At 48.1% G+C, this 20,504-nt stretch overlaps 1 protein-coding gene across 1 annotated transcript in view; it reads right to left on the bottom strand.

Annotated features, from left to right (window-relative positions):
* Window positions 1–20,504, bottom strand: part of Fa2h (fatty acid 2-hydroxylase) — a 56,119-nt gene that overhangs the window by 5,403 nt on the left and 30,212 nt on the right. Inside the window, exons 2-4 of the mRNA XM_005345656.2 lie at window positions 16,619–16,711; window positions 5,932–6,074; window positions 5,103–5,209 (exon numbers count right to left, since the gene is read on the bottom strand). Of these exons, the coding sequence (XP_005345713.2) occupies window positions 5,103–5,209; window positions 5,932–6,074; window positions 16,619–16,711 (343 nt within the window). The remainder of the gene's footprint in view (window positions 1–5,102; window positions 5,210–5,931; window positions 6,075–16,618; window positions 16,712–20,504) is intronic.

The raw sequence follows: 20,504 nt of genomic DNA, 5'->3' as shown, positions 1-20,504 counted from the left end.
AAGAAGAAGAAGAAAAAGAAGAAGAAAAAGAAGAAGAAAAAGAAGGAGAAAAAGAAGAAGAAAAAGAAGCAGCAGCAGCAGCTCATTCTCCCTGACTGTGGTCTTATATGACCAACTGAGTGGTGTTCTGCCACCCAGACTTCCCAGCATCGATGGACTAGCCTCAAACTGGGAGCCAAGCTAAACCCTCACTTCAAGTTGCTTTTGTTAGGCATTTTGTCATGGTAATAAAAACTTATACATCCCCTTCCTCACAAGCTATACTTTCTCTCTTTAAAAAATAGTCTTATTAAGATACCATTCTTAAGCTGAGCATAGTGGTACATGCCTGTAATTCCAGTAATTAGGAGGCTGAGGTAGAAGAATCATTAGTTCAAAGCCAGTCTGGGGAGAGCCTTTATCTTTATATGTAAAAAAATAAAGATATAGCCCAGTGGTTTTTAGCTAATTTTGAGTTGTGTGCCCATCATCATTCAAGAGATGGGACTGGATGTCCCTTCTCAGGCTCTACCGTGGAAACTGTGCCTGTCTTTCCAAACTCCCTGCTTCATAACTGATTTTAGTCCAGTATAGCAGCCCCCAGATCTACGCTTCCACCACACCTTTGGCTGGCCACGTGCTACCACGTGTCTTCACATGGTGTACACAGGACTCCAGAGCTAACTCTTCCCAAATGAAACTAACTGTCTTCCTTTCCTTTGGGCCCCACCCCTCCAGGCTACTCATTGGGGTTTCTCCTCTGGGGACACCCACATTTTACCAAAGCCTTCAGTTATTTTCCTCTCCAACACCCAGAAGTTTACCAGGGCCTGTCACCTCCACCCACTTCAAATCTCCTTGGCAAAGTGAGAGCAGCCAGAAGCAATGGCCACAGAGTACCTGGTCCCATTTGTGTGAAAGTCCAGAACAAGTCCATTTGTGGACACAGAGAGCAGAGGGGCAGACACTGTGGGGAGGAGGATGGAGAGTAGGGAGCAACTGCCCATCCGGTCTGAGTTTCCTTCTGAGGCGATGAGAGGGGTTGAAACTAGATGGAGGTGTGCCTGCACTGAAGGCCACTGTGCTAGTCAAGCTAACATGGTTAGTTTTATGATGTGTGGATCTCACCCCCATTTGCATCTGGTTTGTTTGCTTATTTATATGGCTGAAGCCATGCTGTGTGGGGAAGAGGAATATATTATAGTTGTTTTTCTTGACAATGTCTTGCGCCACCATGCACAGTCTGTTGTTTAAATCCATTTGTCTGTCTGTCTGTTCAGCCATCTCACTTCACTATTTTTCTTTCTAGATATTTATTTTTAAGTGTGTGGGGAGGCAGGTGCTCAAGAAGATTAGAGGTGTGTGATCTCCTGGAGCTGGAACTACAGAAAGGTAAATTACAGCTGCCCGACACGGGTGCTGGGAATTGAACTCAAGTCCTCTGCAAGAGCAGTACATACTCTTCAGCTGCTGCGCCATCTCTCCAACCCCAGTTCACTGTTCTGACACCCACTGCCTTATCACAAATTATACCCCAGGGCAGTATCAGGCCTCCGTTCCTGCTTCGATACCTTGTTAAACCATTCTGTGATACCTCATGGCCTCTACACAAAGTCTAGTCCTGCCAAACACAACATTCCATGTTCTTCAAGTTTTGATCTTCCAGCCATATCACCTGTCCAGGGGCCAAATCTAACCGCTAGTGGCTCCCACGCATACAGATTGCTGATGCTCTCTTCCTTGGAGTCCCTCCACCTTTCTTGTCCCTGGGGAGCCAATCCACGTGTCCCTGACATCTGTCTTCACCCACTCTGGCTGGCTTGTGCATCTTGCTCTGCCCTAAAGCACTAGGTACTGTGATATCATTTGATTCTTTGCCCCCAACTGGGAGATATGGTTTTCCATGAGTAAGATCTTAATTTTAATTTTTAAAAATTTGTTTTAAAGATGTATTTGTTATGTATACAGTATTCTACCTATACCAGAAGAGGGCACCAAATCTCATTATAGATGGTTGTGAGTCACTATGTGGTTTCTGGGAATTGAACTCAGGACCTCTGGAAGAGCAGCCAACAGCCAGTGCTCTTAACCTCTGAGCCATCTCCCCAGCCCTGAGTAAGGTCTTCTTTATGTGTTCAGTGTTTAACACAGCAGGCTCCTAGTCACTTATCAGGAGAGAAACAGCAGAGAACCCCTCACTGGAGGTTTGTTCCTGGATGAAATTTGATCTGCGCCACCCTATGCGCTGACCAGGCTCAGAGGGAGACAGCTTTGAGAGGGACCTCCGAAGGGCCCAGGGGATCTGCACACTGTAGGCAGGCACAGGACCAATGGTTACAGGGGCTGCTGCGGAAGGGAGAAAGCCTGGGCAGGTTGGAAGCAGGAGTGACCACCAGGTTTTTGGCCAGAGTCAGACCAGTCCTCATTTTGACAAATGGCTCCAAGTGAATTTCTAGATGACTGGTAATGACCCTTCATCTGGGAATGAACAAGAGATGCAGCTACAGATTGATCCCACACGCCCCATCCCTCTCTGAAATTCTGTCTCCCCTGAGCTTACACTACTCTCGGCACTCTAGTGTTTGTTTATCCCAGAGCATCACTTGTCCGGTAGCTGCATGGGACCCCACTAAGTGTCCCTTTGCCTTGCTTTATGAGCTCTTATTTGCGTGTGACTTGTGCCTTGCATGGTGACCTGCAGGATGAGGAATGCATGAGGCAATGCGTCTCCTATGCCTCTGTTGCTGGCACTGAGGTCTCAGCTTACTGGCCTTCCACACTGGACCTTTATCACACGGGCACATTCTAGCTGTCTGCAGAGGTCTGTGGTGCTGTGGAGCTCTCAAATCACAGTCCCTGCCACAGAGAACAGCCCTCTCCTATAGGTCAAGCCTCCTCCCGCCTCCTCACCCCAGCATTACCCAGTCTGCCCATCCGGCCGGAGCTGGTACTGAGTGGCATCTCTGGAGGAATCCAGCAGAGGGACCCGGGCCAAAGCTTTAGCGTCCCCTTCCCCCTCTGGCCACCAGCCCTGGCGGCCCTGCCACTGTTGGTAATTGTTAGGGGAGTGCTGGGCAGACAGTGGGCAATTCAGTGAGCAGGCCTCTGAGCAACAAGCCCTGTGCTGTGCCTGAGCTATTCAGCGTGGGCCGAAAAGGGTAACTGTGGCTAGTGGGATATGCACGGTAACCCTCTGGGCTCTGGGCTGGGGTGCGGGGGCACTTTCCACACTGTGCTCATCCCCTACCCTGTCCTGGGTGAGGCAGATAAACTGAGGGCCCCAGGACTGTGGGAGGCTCTTGACTTGCTGTCCTCAGGGGATATAGGAAGAAGAGAAGCCTCTGTGTGTGGAGGAAGGAAACTGTCTGGTGCCCTGTCAGGAACAAACTATGATCAGGCAAGGGAAGCAGTAATACTCCCAGACAGTATCCTAAGGTGCCCAGGTAGATACCTGGGCAGGAGAAGAGGCATGTGCCTGGAGACCGAAGTAAGCAGAGAGTCTGTGTGTCCTGTGGGCAGAGTGACCATATGACCCTGAATGACTCATTTACCTTCCCCCAGGCTCTACTTCATGTGTTCATTTGTGTGTGCAAATGCACATGCGTCTGCAAGTATGTGTGCATGCTTGTACAGATCAGAGGACAGTCTTGGGTGTGTTCCTCCTCAAGAGCCATCCACTTTGATTTTTGAGACAGGGTTTCTCACTGGAACTTGAGGTTGGCCAATCAGGCTAGAGTGGCTGGCCAGTGAAGCCTGGGGACCCATCTGTCTCTGTCTCCTGAGTTGGGGGATTACAAGTGCTCACTCCCAAGCCTGGATGTTTATATAGATGCTGGGGACAAACTCAGGTCCTCATGCTTGTGAAGCAACCACTTTATCAACCGAGTTACCTCCCAGTCCCTCCTCTCAAAAAATCTCAGGAGATAAACCTGGAAGATAAGCATGCACCTATGTACTATGTACTATGTGGTGTTTGGACACATGTGTACCTTTAGGAGTAACTGTCTCCTCAACTCTGAGAGGGCATAGCAAGTGCTTCTTCCGTGGGGTTGCTGAGAGGAGTCTCAGGAAAATACATGGTCTGGCACATGCTACACACTAAGTAGGGGATCAAGTGTCCCTGCCAGGCTCAGCTTCTGTTGTGTGGCCCTTAGCTTTGAAGATGGCCTATGGTGTGTCAATATCTTTCTCCCAAGTTCTCCTTCTGTCTGTGATGTGAACATGGGCTCATCAGCATGCAGCTGTGCCACCTGATAATACTGATTCTGTCTGTCTGTCTGTCTGTCTGTCTATCTACCTTTCTACTATATATCTGTCTGTCTGTCTATCTATCTATCTACCTATCTATCATCTATCTACCTCTCTACTATCTATCTATCTATCTATCTATCTATCTATCTATCTATCTATCTATCTATCTATCTATCAATCATCTATCTACCTCTCTACTATCTATCTGTCTGTCTATCTACCTTTCTTCTATCTATCTATCTATCTATCTATCTATCTATCTATCTATCTATCTATCTATCTATCTATTGTCTTTTGATATAGAGACTCATTATATAGTCCTGGCTAGCCTTGGACATGCTATGGTAGATGAGGCTGGCCTCTAGTTTACAGTAAGTAATTCCCTTGCCCTTGTTCTGGAAGCATAGGATTACACATGTGCACCACCGTGTCTGGTCTTCATTTAGGCTCTCAGTGAGGAATTCTAGATTGTGTATTCTCTGTTTCTTGACTTGAGACAGGGCCTCACTATGCAGCCCTCGCTGCTAATACATATAAAGATAGCCTCAACTTGTAATGATCTTCCTGTCTCCGCCTTCCAAGGCTGACACTCCTGGGGTAGGGGGGTGCCATACCTAGCCCATTCTCTGTTCTTAATCTCAGTGAGACATTCCCTTCATGCTGTGACACTTGATGATATGATGACACTTGTGATACTGACTTTTGTATCCGTGGGGTTGGGGAGGACAATTTGTTCTATGCCTAACCCCACTTTGAAGTATATGTGACACGGTTTTCTATGCCCATAGAAACTCCAGACCACAGAGAACACAGTTTCCTGCCATCGAGACCCACAGAGACAAGTCAGCAAGAAGGCAGTTTGTTGTCGTTACCTGTTGTGAATGACGTGAAGAGTCGGATGTTGTCCTGGCTGAGGGTTCGGTAGTAGGACCAGCTGAGGTACAGCACCAGGGGCACCCAGATGATGGGGACACTGTACCTGTAGGAGGGCCATCAGGGTGAGAGATAAATGGAAGGAGGGGGGGACAACAGGGTCTAGCTTCTCTGAGGCTCACATTTTAGCTACAGCGGGACAAGGAGATACCAAAGTACAAACAGAAAGCCATGGAGAGCTGTGGTCAAAGGCACAGTGGTGGGAGGAGCAGGGGAAAGGAAAGAGAGGCTGTGAGTCCATTTGCCCCCCACCCCTACCCCTTTGGTTTTAAGAGACAGGGTTTCTTTACATAGCTCTGGCTATCCTGGAACTTGCTCTGTAGACCAGGCTGGCCTTAAGCTCATAGAGATCCACCTGCCTCCCGAGCACTGGGCTTAAAAGTGTGCATCACCACCGCCTGGCCTGGATTTGTCTCTTGAGATGAGTCATGGGCAGAAAAGAACTATGGGGTACACAGTGACTGACTCTGGACAGTTATATAGACGTTGTCTTCTTGGGGCAGGGGGAACTAATTGCAGGGAAAGTGTCAACAGATGCATTAAAGGCTTCTAACCCTACACAGGAGTCTGGAAAAGAGCAGGCACAGGCACACGGTAGGTGTTACCAGATAGTGGATAAAACCATGTACAGGAATTGATTATGGCTACAGCTTGTCCCACCTCCCCCCCAAATTTACAGTATAGCCTTTATTTTAAGGAGGACTCTACTGTTCCCTCCCCTTCTATATTTTACTGGTGCTCCCATCTCAGACCCTGCACAGTGCTCACCAGACAGTCTTGGATAAAGCCTCGATGAGGTCAGAATGGAAGAGGCGAATGGGCCTGGCCACTGGCTGGTGAACCCACTCATCATACTTCTCTCCCAAGTGGCCCACCTGCCACAGGAGAGGCTTCTGCCAGTCCACCAGGTCCTGCAAGAGACAAATTGGACCTTTGATACTCGTACTTCTGATATCCATTTCTTGGTTATAGCTTCCTATTCCCTAGCACCATCTCGGCTCATGTGGTGTGTGTGGAGACACACACACAGTAGTTTTGGAGGAGGGAACCCAGATCTAACCACACTGTCCCTTTCAGCCCCTGGGTGTGGGATCCAGATCAGGCTCATGGCCCAAGCTTGCTTAGACCCAGAGCCATCCGATACCTGTTCCTCCCACTGGAGTTGCTAAGTTGGTAGAGTCTGGAGTTGCCAGCAGAGCCCAACTAATGACCCCGGCAGCATAGAGTATGGCCAAGCCAAGAGCTAGATAGGTCGAAGCCTATTGGTGATGTCTAAGGAAGGGCCCATGCTGACTCTACATACCAGAACCAATATATTCTACATCACCAGGAGCTGCATCATAAATAAAGGCCCCCGCTCTTCCACTGCAGACTTTCTTCTCGATGTTGGCCTCAATAATTCACTCGTCCATTTATTTATTCAGGTAATTAGTCATTCAATAATTTGCTTTACATTTGATTTTTGTGTATTTTGATGATTGCAAGTGTGCATATAGGTCAGCCACGTTCTGGAAAGAATCAACAGGTGTGCAAACTAATTTGTTTCACACAGATTGGTACTTAGAGTTGAGGCTCTGGAGTCAGTGCTGGGTTCAAATCCTGGCTCTACCACTCACTTTGGGGGAAATTATTTGAATGTTCTGAAACCCAGTTCCCTCCACTATAAAACAGATAATAACAATATCTGTGGAAGGTATTCTGCAGGGTGGAGCATACTGAGCGAGACAGTTCAGTGCTGATTCAAGGATGCCACGATTCAGAGGCAAGAGGACTGCCACAAATGCCCAGATCTAGGGTAAGCAAGTAAGACTTTGAACATGATTTGGAGTTTATTCATCAACATGGAAGATTTGGCTGGCTGGGTGGGGTTAACTTCAGGGACTATGGACACAGATGTGGAGTTGGAAACAACTGTGGTTCATGTTACAGATTAGTTCCTGGACACTGCTCTGTGGATTGCAGAAAGAAATTTGCTGAGGGCTTAATAGGACACCCTGTTGAGGTCCAGGAGTGGAGATTCATGTGCCAGGCCAGCTGTGCCCAGACACACATTACACAAACCTCAGCAGCACTCGCAGGCTCACCCCCAAGGAAAAGCTGAGGCGCCCTATTTACTTTTCAAATTTAAGGGTTTATTTATTTTATTTTTATGCATGTTAGTGTTAGTCTGCATGGGTGTGTATGTGTGCACATGTATGTGTGCATGTGCACATGCCTGCTGCCCCTGGAGGTCAGAAAAGGGGACTGGGTCCCCTGAAACTGAAGTTACAGGTGGCTATAAACTGCCCATTGTAAGTGCAAAGTACCAAACCTGGGTCCTGAGCCATCTCTGCCGCCTCCAAAGACCTTATTTGTGTTTGTGATACACACACACACGACATGCACATGCACACACAGAGATTTAAATCATATCTGACTGTGTTCTTATTCACAGTCGGCAAGAATACAATATGTGTGTGTGGGTTAACATGGACGTATAATGAAAAAAAAAATGTGCCTGAAGTTTACTTATAGGAATACAGAGCCAAAGAGTTCAGATGCTTTACCTATAGGCAACGAGAAGTACTCGAAGATTTCTGGTGACTTCGTGTATAAGATTAATCTGGATTCCAAACAGTAAAGAACAAGGAACCTAAAATCAGGACCCATATTGAAATCCTGTCTTTGCTGCTTACCAGCTGTGAGATCCCGAGCAAGCAGCATCTATACCCCTCAGAGCTGCTCAGTTTCTTGTAAGTAAAGCTGGTAGTCCAACAACCCAAAAATCAGAGTGAGGGTTTCCAACACAAGAGATCATTCTTCATCAAAGGGAGGTGGCCAGCACAGGAGGAAGGGTGGCAGTGGCAGGCAAGGGAAGGAGAGGAAGAGCAAGCAAGCCTGGGAGAGAGACCCTGCAATGATCTGGAAGCCTGCTCATCTTTTGCATGTCTCCTGGCCAAAGCTGGCTCAGCCCTGGCAGCTCTCTCAGGAACTGGCTTCAGGTGTTCCCAGTCCTCTGGAGCCTCTCTACTGTTGCCATCACAGCTTTGGGGAAGGGGGTAGGTGTTCTGGAGCAGGCAGGTAAGGCCACCAGTCTTCTTGATTTTGTGACCAGGGAAAAAGGCCCAGATCTCACTTGGTTGCTGTTCCCTTCCTGACTCTGTCTTCTTAACCTCATGCCTTGGTCCAGTGATGCGGGCAGTCTCATGGCTTCCGTATCTCCATCCTGGGTCTCCAACTCTGCACACATGCTCACTTTATACCAGGCAAAAGAATGGGAGGAACCTTCTAGTACACCATGTTTATACCTTGTCATGCAGTGACCAGCCTGCTGAGCCTCACATTAGAAGGGGCTGGGCAAGGTCACATGAGAGCTTGAAGCTTTGCCCCAATCTCAACACTCATGGAACACATGTTATATGTCAATCATGATTGTAAAAACTCTACACAGCCTAAACCATTCACTCATGTCTCAACATTCCCAACCGAACAGGTGCTATAATTACTGTCATTTACGGATGTGATCTGAACCTGGTCATCTGTCAAGGCCACCCTGTCACATCTTCTTGTTGAACTGTCCACTCACTGTAGGGAATTCCTTGCTCTGAAGTCCTTAGGTTCTAACCCTTATGCAGCAAGCACTTTGCCAAATGACTCCTCCCTCTATCCCAAATTTGTTTATGTTTATTCTTCCTTGCTGTTTTCTATCTCCTCTGTCCTTTCTTTTTTATTTGCCATAATTCTGTATTTTATTTTTATGAAATTTTAAACATTTTATTTACTCATGTTGTTTGCATGGATATGTGTGTGGGCACATGCATGTCACAGATTTGTAGAGGTCAGAGGACAGCTTGGGAGACTCAGTTCTTTTCTTCCATCATGTGGATTCCCAGGGATTGAATTTAGATTGCCAGCTTTGTTGGCAGGAACTGTTATCTGATGAACCATCTTATCCTTCCTGAATTAATTATTTTAAGACATTTTACATTAACACCTCCATTGGTTTTTAGTGATGTCCCTCAATTTTTCCTTCTAGTAGTTTTGTAGGGTGATTCCTGCATCTTTCATTTGATCATCATTTGTCTCAAATGAGACCCCGGGATCTTCCATGTTCCATGCTTGCACATTACACATGGCATCCATATGCCTAAATTTCATTTGTACATCTAATTTGGCCTTAGAGCTTTTAAGAAAACACTGGGCAGTGGTGGCACATGCCTTTAATCCTAGCACTCAGGAGTCAGAGGCAAGGGATCTCTGTGAGTTCGAGGTCAGCCTGTTCTACAAAGTGAGTTCCAGGACAACCAGGGCTACACACACACACACACACACACACACACACACACACACACACAACAAAAGAATGGGCAGATCACAGGTAGCCTTGGCACTGACTGTAGACAGCAACCTGCTCTGTATAGAGGCAGTCAGTAATAACTCTAAGTGATCTACCTGGACAGTGGCTAAAATCATGTGTCCTGGTCAAACAGGCAACAGAACATCAAGGGCAGACCACATTTTTGGAGAACTGTGCTCTGTTAACACCTCTTCAGCAATCTAGTCCCAGCCTTTCTTCTGCTCTTTCCTTGTGGCTCAGCTACATGTTTCTTCTTGTGTCTCCACTGAATTAAGGTGATAATACTGTGTTACTTTCTTAATGCTTTGCAAAATAATGGTAAAACAGATCAACATAAAAATTGCTCAAACCTTTGTTATGTAGGGAGAGGAGGTCACACATTTGAGTAATAACTCTAAGTGGTTTTTTGTTGTTGTTTTTACATGTATTTACTAGGGGGGTATATGTGTGCTGTAGCACTTGTGTAAAGGTCAGAGATCCATCCACCTGCCTCTGCCTCCTGAGTACTGGGATTAAAGGTGTGCACCACCACTATCTGGCATCTGCCCTTTTTTTTTTTTTTTTTTTTTACCTCATACTGTATCTGAGGTAGTCCTTCCTGATACCCAAGGAGAGTCATTTGACTCTGGGGATTAAAAACTTTGCCTCTACCCCTGCAAAAATCCCTCTCATCAGCAAGGGCCAACATCAATAATTTTAGCATAGGGTCTCTATCATACTATTCTGGGGATGGGAGAAAAGCAAGATGTCCATACAGGTATAGAAGTGCAGGCCCATTGACTTTCTCCCTATGTTTGGAATAAATATATTGAGGCCCAGTAGACTGGTTCATGAAGCAGAGTTGGTTGGTTGATCCTAGATGTGAAACTCCTTATCTCCTCCCATAAGTTTTTGTTTTGCTGTTTTTATAAATTACTTTTTATTTGTGTGTGTGTGTGTGTGTGTGCGTGCATGTGTGCATGCTCTTGTGAAAGTGTGTCACAGTGCACTAGCAACTAGTCTCCAGAGTTGGTCTCTCCCTCCACCATGTGGGTCCTGTAGCTTAAACTCAGGTTGTCAGGCTTAGCAGCAAATGCCTTCACTGGCTGATCCATCTCACAGGCTCCTGGCGGTGTATTTTGAGACAGGGCTTGTTACGTGATGTAGCCCTGGATAACCTAGCTCTCAACATGTGGACTAGGCTGTCCTCAAACTTGAGATAATTTTCCCATCTCTGCTTCTCAAGTAGTGGAATTACAGGCATGTGCTACCATGTCTGGCTTCTTCCCCTGGTATTGTAGCACCCTCAAAGTGATTTCCCAAGAGCTGGGACCTTTACCTAGTGCTAGGCCTATTTGGCTGCTATATACATACTGTCTTTTCTTTTCTTTCTTTCTTTTTTTTTTTTTCCAGCTTGCGTCTAGTCCTGGTTCCTGAAAGACAGTGTCTCTACTAGGTAGACACAGGTTCTCTCTTGCTGGTTATTTCCAACATGGAAGCTGTAGAAAACTGATTTTGAGACAGGCTAATGCGGGTTGACTGCCTAGGTGGGCTCTAATGAGGTAGAAAGAAGCTCATCCCCTTTTTACCAGTTTACCAGGCAGGCACTTTCTTGGCTCCCTGCCCTCCCATGCGACTGGCTTCTTCCTCGGCCCCTAGTCTTGCCCTCCCGCTCTGCTGACTAAAGCTCTGGGCAGAGGGGAGGTCTGGGCACTGGAAAGGTCTAGGGCCACTGGGTGAAGGTGGTGGGGGAAAGGAAAGAAAAGTAAGATGCAGACCATGCCTCCAGCTCCTAGGCATCTGAAGACTTCCATGGCTACCCTCACTTTGAGCCTGTGGGACCTGATGCTCAGAACAGGCAAGGCTAGTGCTGTGTGGATGAACGTGAGAACATGCCCAGAAACTACTCTGGAGTGGGCAGGTTGCCGGCCTCAAGGCCTTTGGTGGTTCATAGACCTGAGCAACAGGCTGGGCCCAGGATGCAGATGCAAATCAGTGAGTATCTAGGCCAAGCATCTTGTGTACCCCATGCCCTTCCCCCAATGCAGCTCTGCCCCTGCCCAGCCAGGAAGGGGGAGGCTGCTCCTGGCTATGCCAGGAATGCAGCTGGCAGCGGCATGCAGCAGGAGGAAAGGGCAGCCTGCTACCCAGAGAGTGGGCAGAGGGCCTGCTGCCAGGGTGAGGAGGGCTTGCTCTGCTCTTCTTCTGGTTCCCTACATGCCCTTCCTCTTGGACCCAGGTGGCACAGGACACTCCTCCAGAGCTGCCTCAACCCAGAGGCAAGTGCTCAGGCTCTGCTTTCCCCAGGGAGTAAGAACAGGAGGTGGCAACTGCTGGGTGCTGGTAGCTCCTCCCACTGCCATGAGTTCATGCAATTGTTTAAAGAAATGTCCACCTGGGCCACAGGCATCCGCTCCAGGACAGCTTTCTGAGCCAGGGAAGCAGAGGATGGGCCTCCAAGCAGCAGGCCAGAGGAGAGAGCAGTGAGGGACAAGAAGTCCCAAAGGACTCCTGGCTACTTTTTCTACACCCTAGTGATAAGTCATCCTGGGCTCTGGTCCCGTACTCATTATCTTTCATAAGCCTTATTCATCAGACTGGGGACTGTGATAACCTCATATTACAGGCCAGAACACTGAAAATTGTCTGCTCCGCCACAGAAGTTAGAGCTGAGCCTGATCCTGAGCATGGAGCTCAGAGCCTGAGTTCTTAGCACCTGGAGACCTAGCCCATCAGCCAGTGGAATCAGGTGCCTGTGGCTATGAATTTCCCAGCACATAGCTGTGCCTAGTGTCAGCGAGCTGGAGTATCGAGCTAGCTGGCTGGGGTCCTGCCAGGATTGGTGCAGATCTCTCCTACTCAGAGAAGTGGGGCAATCTCAAGACCTCTGTGGTAGCTCTGGGTCACCTGATTTCTTCTCTGGTACTCCGCATTCTCTCCACTCAGGGGACATGAGATCTGGGGAAGGATCGTCCTGTCTACCTCTCTCTAGTGTTGAGGTTACAGATATATACATGTAGGTTCTGGGAATTAAACCCAGGTTTTCATGCTTGTTATGGCAAATACTTTAATGTTTCAGCCATCTCCCCTGCTGCACCAATGCATTTTTCTTGGTGACACACCTGGGGTATGGTTTTATACCTGTCTCTTGGTGGAAAAGGGTAGACTACATTGGACAGCTTCTCCAAGGTAAAGGAAGCTGATTATGCTGGAGTCTGGTTTAATTTGAGACAGGATACGGAAGGAGATGTAGTCATGCCTTTGGGGAGGCCACCAGAACTTGTTCGGGTTTGACCTTCCTTTCTGCCATCTCCTCTTCCAGTCACAGGGCTCAGAGAGACTCACTTTGGGCCAGATGAGAGGTGAAAGGATTTCAAGACACATGGGAGTAGACAGGAAAGGGCTCACCGGGCATGGTCAGCCCAGGTAACTACTGCGGCTAACTTGCTATCTGGATTGCTTACCTCCAGTTAACATGCCAGCTAGGCTGCTTAGCTGTTGGCCAAGTAGCTCTGGCACAAGACTATATCTGTTGGCTCTTGGCATTTATTTTTTTCTTTTCTGTTTGTTTGTTTTGGTGACAGGGTTTCTCTGTGTAGCCCTGGCTGTCCTGGAACTCACTCTGTAGACCAGGCTGGCCTTGAACTCAGATATCTGCCTGCCTGCCTCTGCCTCCCAAGTGCTGAGATTGAAGGCCTGCACCACCATGCCAGGCTAGCTGCTGACAGTGTTAACAGAGCCAGTGAGATCACAGATGGTTCATGAACTTCTTTTTTTTTTTTTTTTGGTTTTTCGAGACAGGGTTTCTCTGTGGCTTTGGAGCCTGTCCTGGAACCAGCTCTGTAGACCAGGCTGGTCTCGAACTCACAGAGATCCGCCTGCCTCTGCCTCCCGAGTGCTGGGATTAAAGGTGTGCGCCACCATCGCCCGGCTGGTTCATGAACTTCTTCACTACATTTATTCTGGCTCAAGTACGAACTGGAGAGCAAAGCTGTAATTTAGTCAGGCACGATGGCGCGCATCTTTAATCCCAGAACCCAGGGAGGCAGAAGCCGAGGCAGGTGGATCTCTGAGTTTAAGGTTAGCCTGGTCTGCATAGAAAGCTCCAGGCCAGCCAGGGCTACACAGTGAGAACATGTCTCAGAAAGAGAGAAAACAACAACAGAAAACAAGTCAAAACTGTGTTAAGTTGGTGGTCATTTGTTGTCCAGGGGTGTTTGGAGGGGGACCTTCAGCAGACCCCTTAAACCCCATCTGCTCTAACTGCTTCCTGGAAGGCTGGCATCCCCCTGCCCTCTGAAACAGAAGTGGCACGGAAGGATAACAAGGGAGCGCTCTGAGAAGAACGCAGCAAGTAGCCTACAGATGAAGCAGGTTGAAAAGAGAAGGTGTGCCCAGAAGTCAAGAGTGATGGGCCGCTGTGGTCACCAGGCCAGCTGGGTTCTAGAAAACAAAGACGGAGGTATGGGAAGGAGTTGCAATCTAGTTTTTTTTTTTTTTTTTCTTCCTTCTCAGGAAGTCCTACTCAGCTGAGAGATTCAAGGCGTAATCTAGATCATTCTGGTAAAATTCCACACAGAGCCTGAAAGTCAGATGGACCTCACCTCTGACAGGGTGGGGCACCAGAGTTTCTTGATTTTTGCTCATTTCTGCTGTCTTTTCAGATTCTTCTGCCCCCGGCCCAGCATGATCAGCCTAGTTTCTCCTCACTCTGTCCAGCCTGACCCACTTGGTTCCCCAGCTTCTAGGGCCAGGAAAGCTGGGCCCTGGCAGCCCACGGCTCCCTTCTTTGGCAGCATTCAGAGGGTTCACCTTGAATACAAAACTAAGGAGTCTTACCCTTGCAAACTCACTCCTGGCCTGCGGACCCTCTGGTGGAGGGGAGGCAAAACCACTACCTTGGAGTCTTTCCACAGCTTCTCAAGAGAGACCTACCCCAACCAGGTCAGAAACAGCCGGCAACTCTCTTAGTCCCTTCCTTCCCCAGGAGCTGGAGTGCCATCAGGTGAGGAGGGAGCAGGAGGACTCTTTTCGGAAGAGAAGGAAGGGGAGGGCAAGGCAGGGAAAGAGATGATAAGAAAGGAGAAGAGGGGAGGAGAGAGCACTATTTATCCTACCCAGAGAGCTCAGCATTGCGCTGGCTTTCCTCAGGGTGGATGGGGTGAGGTGGGGTGGGGACAGTACCAAGGGGACCCAGGTGGGTGGCTGCTCCCAGCCAGAGTAGTATGGACCCCTTCTTGTAGGCCACTCTTAAGTCTTTCTCTCTCAGTCCAGGGACACAGGAAGAAGGTAGAAGAAGTTTGTGTGAGTGTGTGTGTGTGTGTGTGTGACAATGAAAAAAGAGGTGGGGAAGGTGAGTCAGGCCCAGCTGTCTGTCTGATGTGCTCGGAGCTAGGCTGGGACTAGGAGGGCACCCTTCCTCCCTTCTGTATAGTTTTCCTTCTTCCTCATTGTGTAAGTAATGGTGAAAGAGCCCAGTGGACTAGATCATCCTCTTGCCTCATACAGCGTTGGCTGAGGGTCAGCCTTGAACCACAGCTCAGGGAGACCGTGGGGGAATCTCTCTGGAGCAGGAGGTGAAGTGTGTGTGTATCATGTCCCCAACTTGTCACAAAGCAGTTTGTTCCCAAGATATTGTATAGGCTGCCACATTGACATAGCCCCCGTGAGCTCTTTGCAGTATGTTCTTCCAAGAGTCAAGCCCTAAGCCAGTCTCACTGGTGCTGGCTAAAAGGACTTGTGCCTGAAGTACCTTCCGCTGGCTACTCACAGCCCAAGTGAGAACACACTGGCTTATCCCTGGTCTTGCCCCAAACCCTCATCCTCATCAATGCCCCTCCTGTTCCAAGGCAATGTCTGGACTCTAGCTCCTGGGGTCCATGTATCACTGAGGTGTCCAGCTCACTTGTTCTGTTCATATGCAGAGCAATCCCAAATCCTCTAGATTATTAGAGAAGCCTGCTATTTGTACTGAGTACCCTTCTCTTCTGTCTACCGTGGGCAATCATTGCCCAACCTTATGCTAATGATGAGTAATGAGCTCGTCCAGGAATGGGAGCCAGAAAGGGGGTCCTAACAAGCTGACACAAGGCTTTCTTTGTGACTTGGACAAGTCTTTCCTCTTGCTGGCCCATTTTCCTCTTGGTCCCATGGCTCTCTGGAGGGGATGGGGCATGGAAGAATCTCCCAGTTTCTTACACTGCATACACTACATGTTTCTGTCATGGGCTGGCAGCTCTCCAGAGGGAGTCCCACAGATAAGGGATCTCTCCAAGTAATGGGGCCACAGTCTTGGGAGTCCTGGTCAAAGGGGTGCAAGAAACAGCCAGCTGTGCGAAGCTCCTTTGGTCCATGTCCCTTCTCCTCTGGTCACCTGTGTTTCCTGGATCTCCTCATGCTGTCACAACTGCTTGGAGGAGGAGGGGATAGCTGTCCTATTTGTTTCTGTGTCTCTGGTGTCCATTGCAGGCAGAGGACACACATGCGCACTCACGTCTATGTCCAGAGGTTACAACTTGGGGACAGTAGTGTGACCCGGAAATAACATCTGAGCTTGGTTCTCACCCAGGCCCCTCTAGGCAATGCTGCTTTTCTGTGCTCTCCGTGGGGAGCCCCCACTCTACTCTTCCAGAGCTCACCTTATAGCATTAGGATCTGCATGGTCTCTAGAGGACAAAAGAAGCCGGCTGTCAGACTCTGAACACACCTTCAGCTTTCCTCTGCCCTATCTGCCACATAACTTTTGCCACAAGGGACTTGTGGGTTCTTTATCCACAAGGGACTTTCCTGAGTGATCATAGGTGCCAGGAGTAGATTTTCCATGTACACTGGCCAGGGTGGGTATGTCAATCCTGTCATAGCCACTTTATAACTTCAGGATTCCCGATGGGAGACCTGTCTTATTCCAGGTCCATGTAGGGTGGGTTTCTTGCAGAGATAGCATACACCATTTATCCCAGCTTCCCACCAGCAAGCCCTCCGCAGCCCCCAATGCCTGCAGCTAAGTTTGCTGTCCCAGCTCACACTTGGGCATTGTGGGTCCCAGTGGCCCTTCTTCATCTTCCCTGGGCACACATCATAGCTTCACATACCTCCCCCACCCTGTAACCCCAGTCATCCCCAATGTCCCGTGCCAGCTACCTTGTCCCAGTCCACCACTTTGAACTGTGGCTCAATTGCAGTGTCTGTCTTCTGAGTCCCTGCAGAGGCTACAGCACCATTCTCCATGGGATCCTGGAAAGAGAGACACAAAATTACTTACAGGGTGAGGGGGGGAGAATGGAGCCCCAACTGTCCCTAGCAGGAGAGCTAGGAATGGGGAAACCCCACGGGTGGAACTGGGGTGGGTGGAATCCAAGGACAGCAAGTACTTCTGTGACTAGAGACACTGGTGTGGGTGTCATTATTCTTTGTACTTCTCCCTTTCAAAACAAAAATGAAAGATGCAGAAAGATCTGGAAGAGTAAGCAAAACATAAGGAAGTGAGAGTGGCTAGGGGTAGCTGCCAGGCCCAGCAAGTGTCAGGCAAACCAAGTCACAGAGTGGCCCCCGGGACACCGGATGGGGCTCCCTGTGCTACAGCTGGTGACGGCCCTCCTCTCCTTTCTCCCTGCTTGGTTACTCACCAGACTGTGTGGGTCACAGGCTGGTCCATGTGACTGCACGAAAGACAGGCAGTTGGAAGCCAGGGAGACTGGTCCTCCAGCAATCGCAGTCACGTGTGGGACAGAGGGAGCTGAGGTGTGCCCAAGTGGGCTCAAGGTTAATTTAAACTAGCAAAGAGGTAAAGCCAGAAGGAGATGGAATGTGCTGGGAAAATCACACAGCTTTGGCTAGCTTTGACGTCACATGGGATTGGGGCCAGAGAGAGCAGGCTTACACAGAAGTAAAACTCAGGTTTCCCTCTAGGAAGGGCAGGGACGGACCTTGCCCAAGGGAGCTTCCCAAGTCTCTGTGCCCCCAAACAACCACAATCCTAGTGACCCTGGGAAGCCAGATGTTAGCAAGAGGTTTAGGAGGTTTGAGCAACCAGCTGGGATTTTTTTCCTTTTCCTCAGACAGAGTATGTAGCCCAGATTACCCTTTAATTCACAATGCAGGCCAGACCCATCTCAATCTCCCCGTCTGTGCCAGCCTCCCGGGGACTGGGTATGCACCAGCATGCCCCACAGCGCAGCACTGGGTTTACTACTATGCTCACATTTCTCTTTCCAAATAAGTCTAAGGGAGCTTGATGGTGATGGCGGCCATGTTGGTATTTTCTAGAGAAAACCCAGATGCATTCCAGAAGTGGGCTAATTATCAGACTAATACCTGCTTCTTTATCTATGTATATATGTATTTTTAATTGAGACATAGTCTTGCTCTGTAGCCCAGGCTGGTCTCAAACTTACTATGCTCTCATCTCAGCCTCTCATAGGCTGGGGTTACAGACATATACCACTATACACAGCTTCAATAGTTGGATTTTGAAAAGGTAGTTTTATTTCTAATTATGTGGATAGGTGTGAGTATGTGCGTGTGAGTGGATTGCCTGCAGAGGCCAAGTGAGGGCATCAGATTCCCTGGAGCTGGAGTTCCAGGTGGTTATGAGCAGTCACATGTGGGCTCTGGGAACCAAACCCAGGGCCTCTGCAAGAGCTGTGTGCACTCTTAACCATTGGTCTCTCCAGTCCCTTATAGGTTTTGTTTTTTCTAAGACAGGGTTTCTCTGTGTAGCCTTAGCTATCCTGGAACGCACTCTGTGACCCGGCTGGCCTTGAACTCAGAGATCTGCCTGCCTCTGCCCTCCAAGTGCTGGAATTAAAGGTTTGCACCACCACCACCTGGTTGAATTTTATCTATCTATCATATCTATCTATCTATCTATCTATCTATCTATCTATCTATCTATCTATCTATCTATCTATCTATCTATGCATCTTATATTCTCTTGAGGAACAGAAAGAGGAATTTTACAGCACATTATAAAAAGAAACTCTTTAGATATTCTTCATAAACTGTTTTCTTCCTTCTCTGTCAGAAATTCAATTACCTTTCTTGTTCCTTTCAAGTTCCCTCGATTTTCAGGTTGTTTTGTTTGTTTGTTTGTTTGTTTTTCCCTTCAGGGGCCTGGAACTTACTTGGTAGCCCAGGCTGACCTAAAACTGGTGGTGTTTCTCCTACATTGGTCTCCCAAGCACTGGGATTACAGATGTGAGCTATCGTGCACGACCTTAGAGGGCTGTTTTAATCTCAAAATACTTCCGAGGGCTTTAGCCACTGTGCTATCAAGGTGGCTGTTTTCTTCTGGTTGCCCCATGTGATGGCTACTCTTGTTGTTAACTCAACTGCGTCTGGAATGAACTAAAACGCAAATGCATGAGCACACCTGTGAGGGATTTTGTTCTTAATTAAATTGTTTGAAGTGAGAAGTTCCACTTCTAATCTGGATATTTGAGGTGGGAAGATACCCCTTTAATTCAGATCTTATGAGGTGGGAAGAGACACCTTTAATCTGGACTACACCTTTTGTGGGTAGTCTACATAAGTCATGGAAGAATGGAGTGCTCTCCCCCCCACCTGCTTGCTCTCCCTCTTGCTAGCAAGTCTATTCCTTCCCTGGCATTAGAGCCTTGCTTCTCTGGGACTCTGGCATCCACTGAAGACCAGCTGAGACATCTAGCCTCTTGGGCTAAAAAAACTACTGGATGCTTGGACTTTCCACTCATAAGCAGTCATTGTTAAATTACCTGGATCATAGCCTATAAAACATTCTAATAAATCCCATATATGTGTGTGTGTGTGTGTGTGTGTACACATATATATGTGTGTGTGTGATTTATTATATATTATGTGAAATATATATATATATGTATATAAGAAAGAGGGAGATTCATTCTATAAGTTTTGTTTCTCTGGAGATTCCTGACTAATATATCCCAAGTCCTTTCTCAGCATATTCTACCCCTTCTCTGGACTGCAGTCCTGCCCACTGAAATGCCATCATTGTAACTTAGCAAGACCAAAGGATGATCTTAGCAGGGAAGGGGTTTTCACACATATTACCATTTAATGTTTTTGCCTATGCTTACACTCTTCAGACACTGAGAGCATCATATACAGAACCGATTGAGGCACCCACCCGACATGACTGCAAACAGAAGGAGAGCACCAAGTATTCTACTATCTGACTCATGTTTCCAGTCTTCGGCACACATCCTAGTATGCTTGGCTGGCTGCCTCCAGGTCCTGGCAATCACCCCTGGCTCCTCCCCTCTGGGGCTACACAATTCCTTCTTTCACCTGATAGGTCCAAAAACATCTGAAGAGGGTCAATGTTTCCACCTCATGCCATCTGTTTTCCCCCAGTCTGTCCTGGGACACAACAGAATCTCTTAGCATGTCTTTGAGTCCATGTTTCTCTCCCAAGGAACGTATGGCAGGCTACGTGTAGGACCAATCAGAACTCGTACCTCCTTCTCACAGACCATGGGAACTGAGACAGCATCACGCCTTCTGGCCACCGCTCTATCAGCTCATTCCTTCAGTTTACTGAACCCTGAAGCTTTCTTAGTGACTGCTGTTGGCATGGGCTCAGAGAGTGTGTATGGTAAGGCTAATCTTCATTGTCAGCTTTTCTGGATTTAGTCTTACATGGGAACATCTCTGGGGTTGTCTATGAGAATGTTTCCAGAAAAGTTTAACAGTCAAGATGCCTGACTTTCTGACATTGCAACACGATCTTGTCATCTGAAACTATGTTGGGCTAAATATCTTGGGACACATGTGAACCACTGACTATAGGTTGGACACCCCTGGGCTCAGCTAAAGGGGGAAAACTCACTGGGAATATGGGTAGTACCATCCTATGTGCTAGGGTGCCAGACTGGGTAAAAAGGAGAGAGTGGAGCAGTCTTAGCTTCCTGATGGCAGACACCAGGTGACCAGCCTCTAACTGCCACCCAGGCCTTTCCTGCCGTGACTAACTCTATCTCCTTAAACTTTTAGCCAAAATAACCTCTTCCTCTTTTGAGTTGCCTTTTGT

This window comes from Microtus ochrogaster, chromosome 4 (assembly GCF_000317375.1).
Source record: "Microtus ochrogaster isolate Prairie Vole_2 chromosome 4, MicOch1.0, whole genome shotgun sequence".
NCBI classification, from domain to species: domain Eukaryota; kingdom Metazoa; phylum Chordata; class Mammalia; order Rodentia; family Cricetidae; genus Microtus; species Microtus ochrogaster.
Note: the sequence above shows the minus strand (reverse complement) of the source record. Positions and strands in the feature narration are given on the sequence as shown.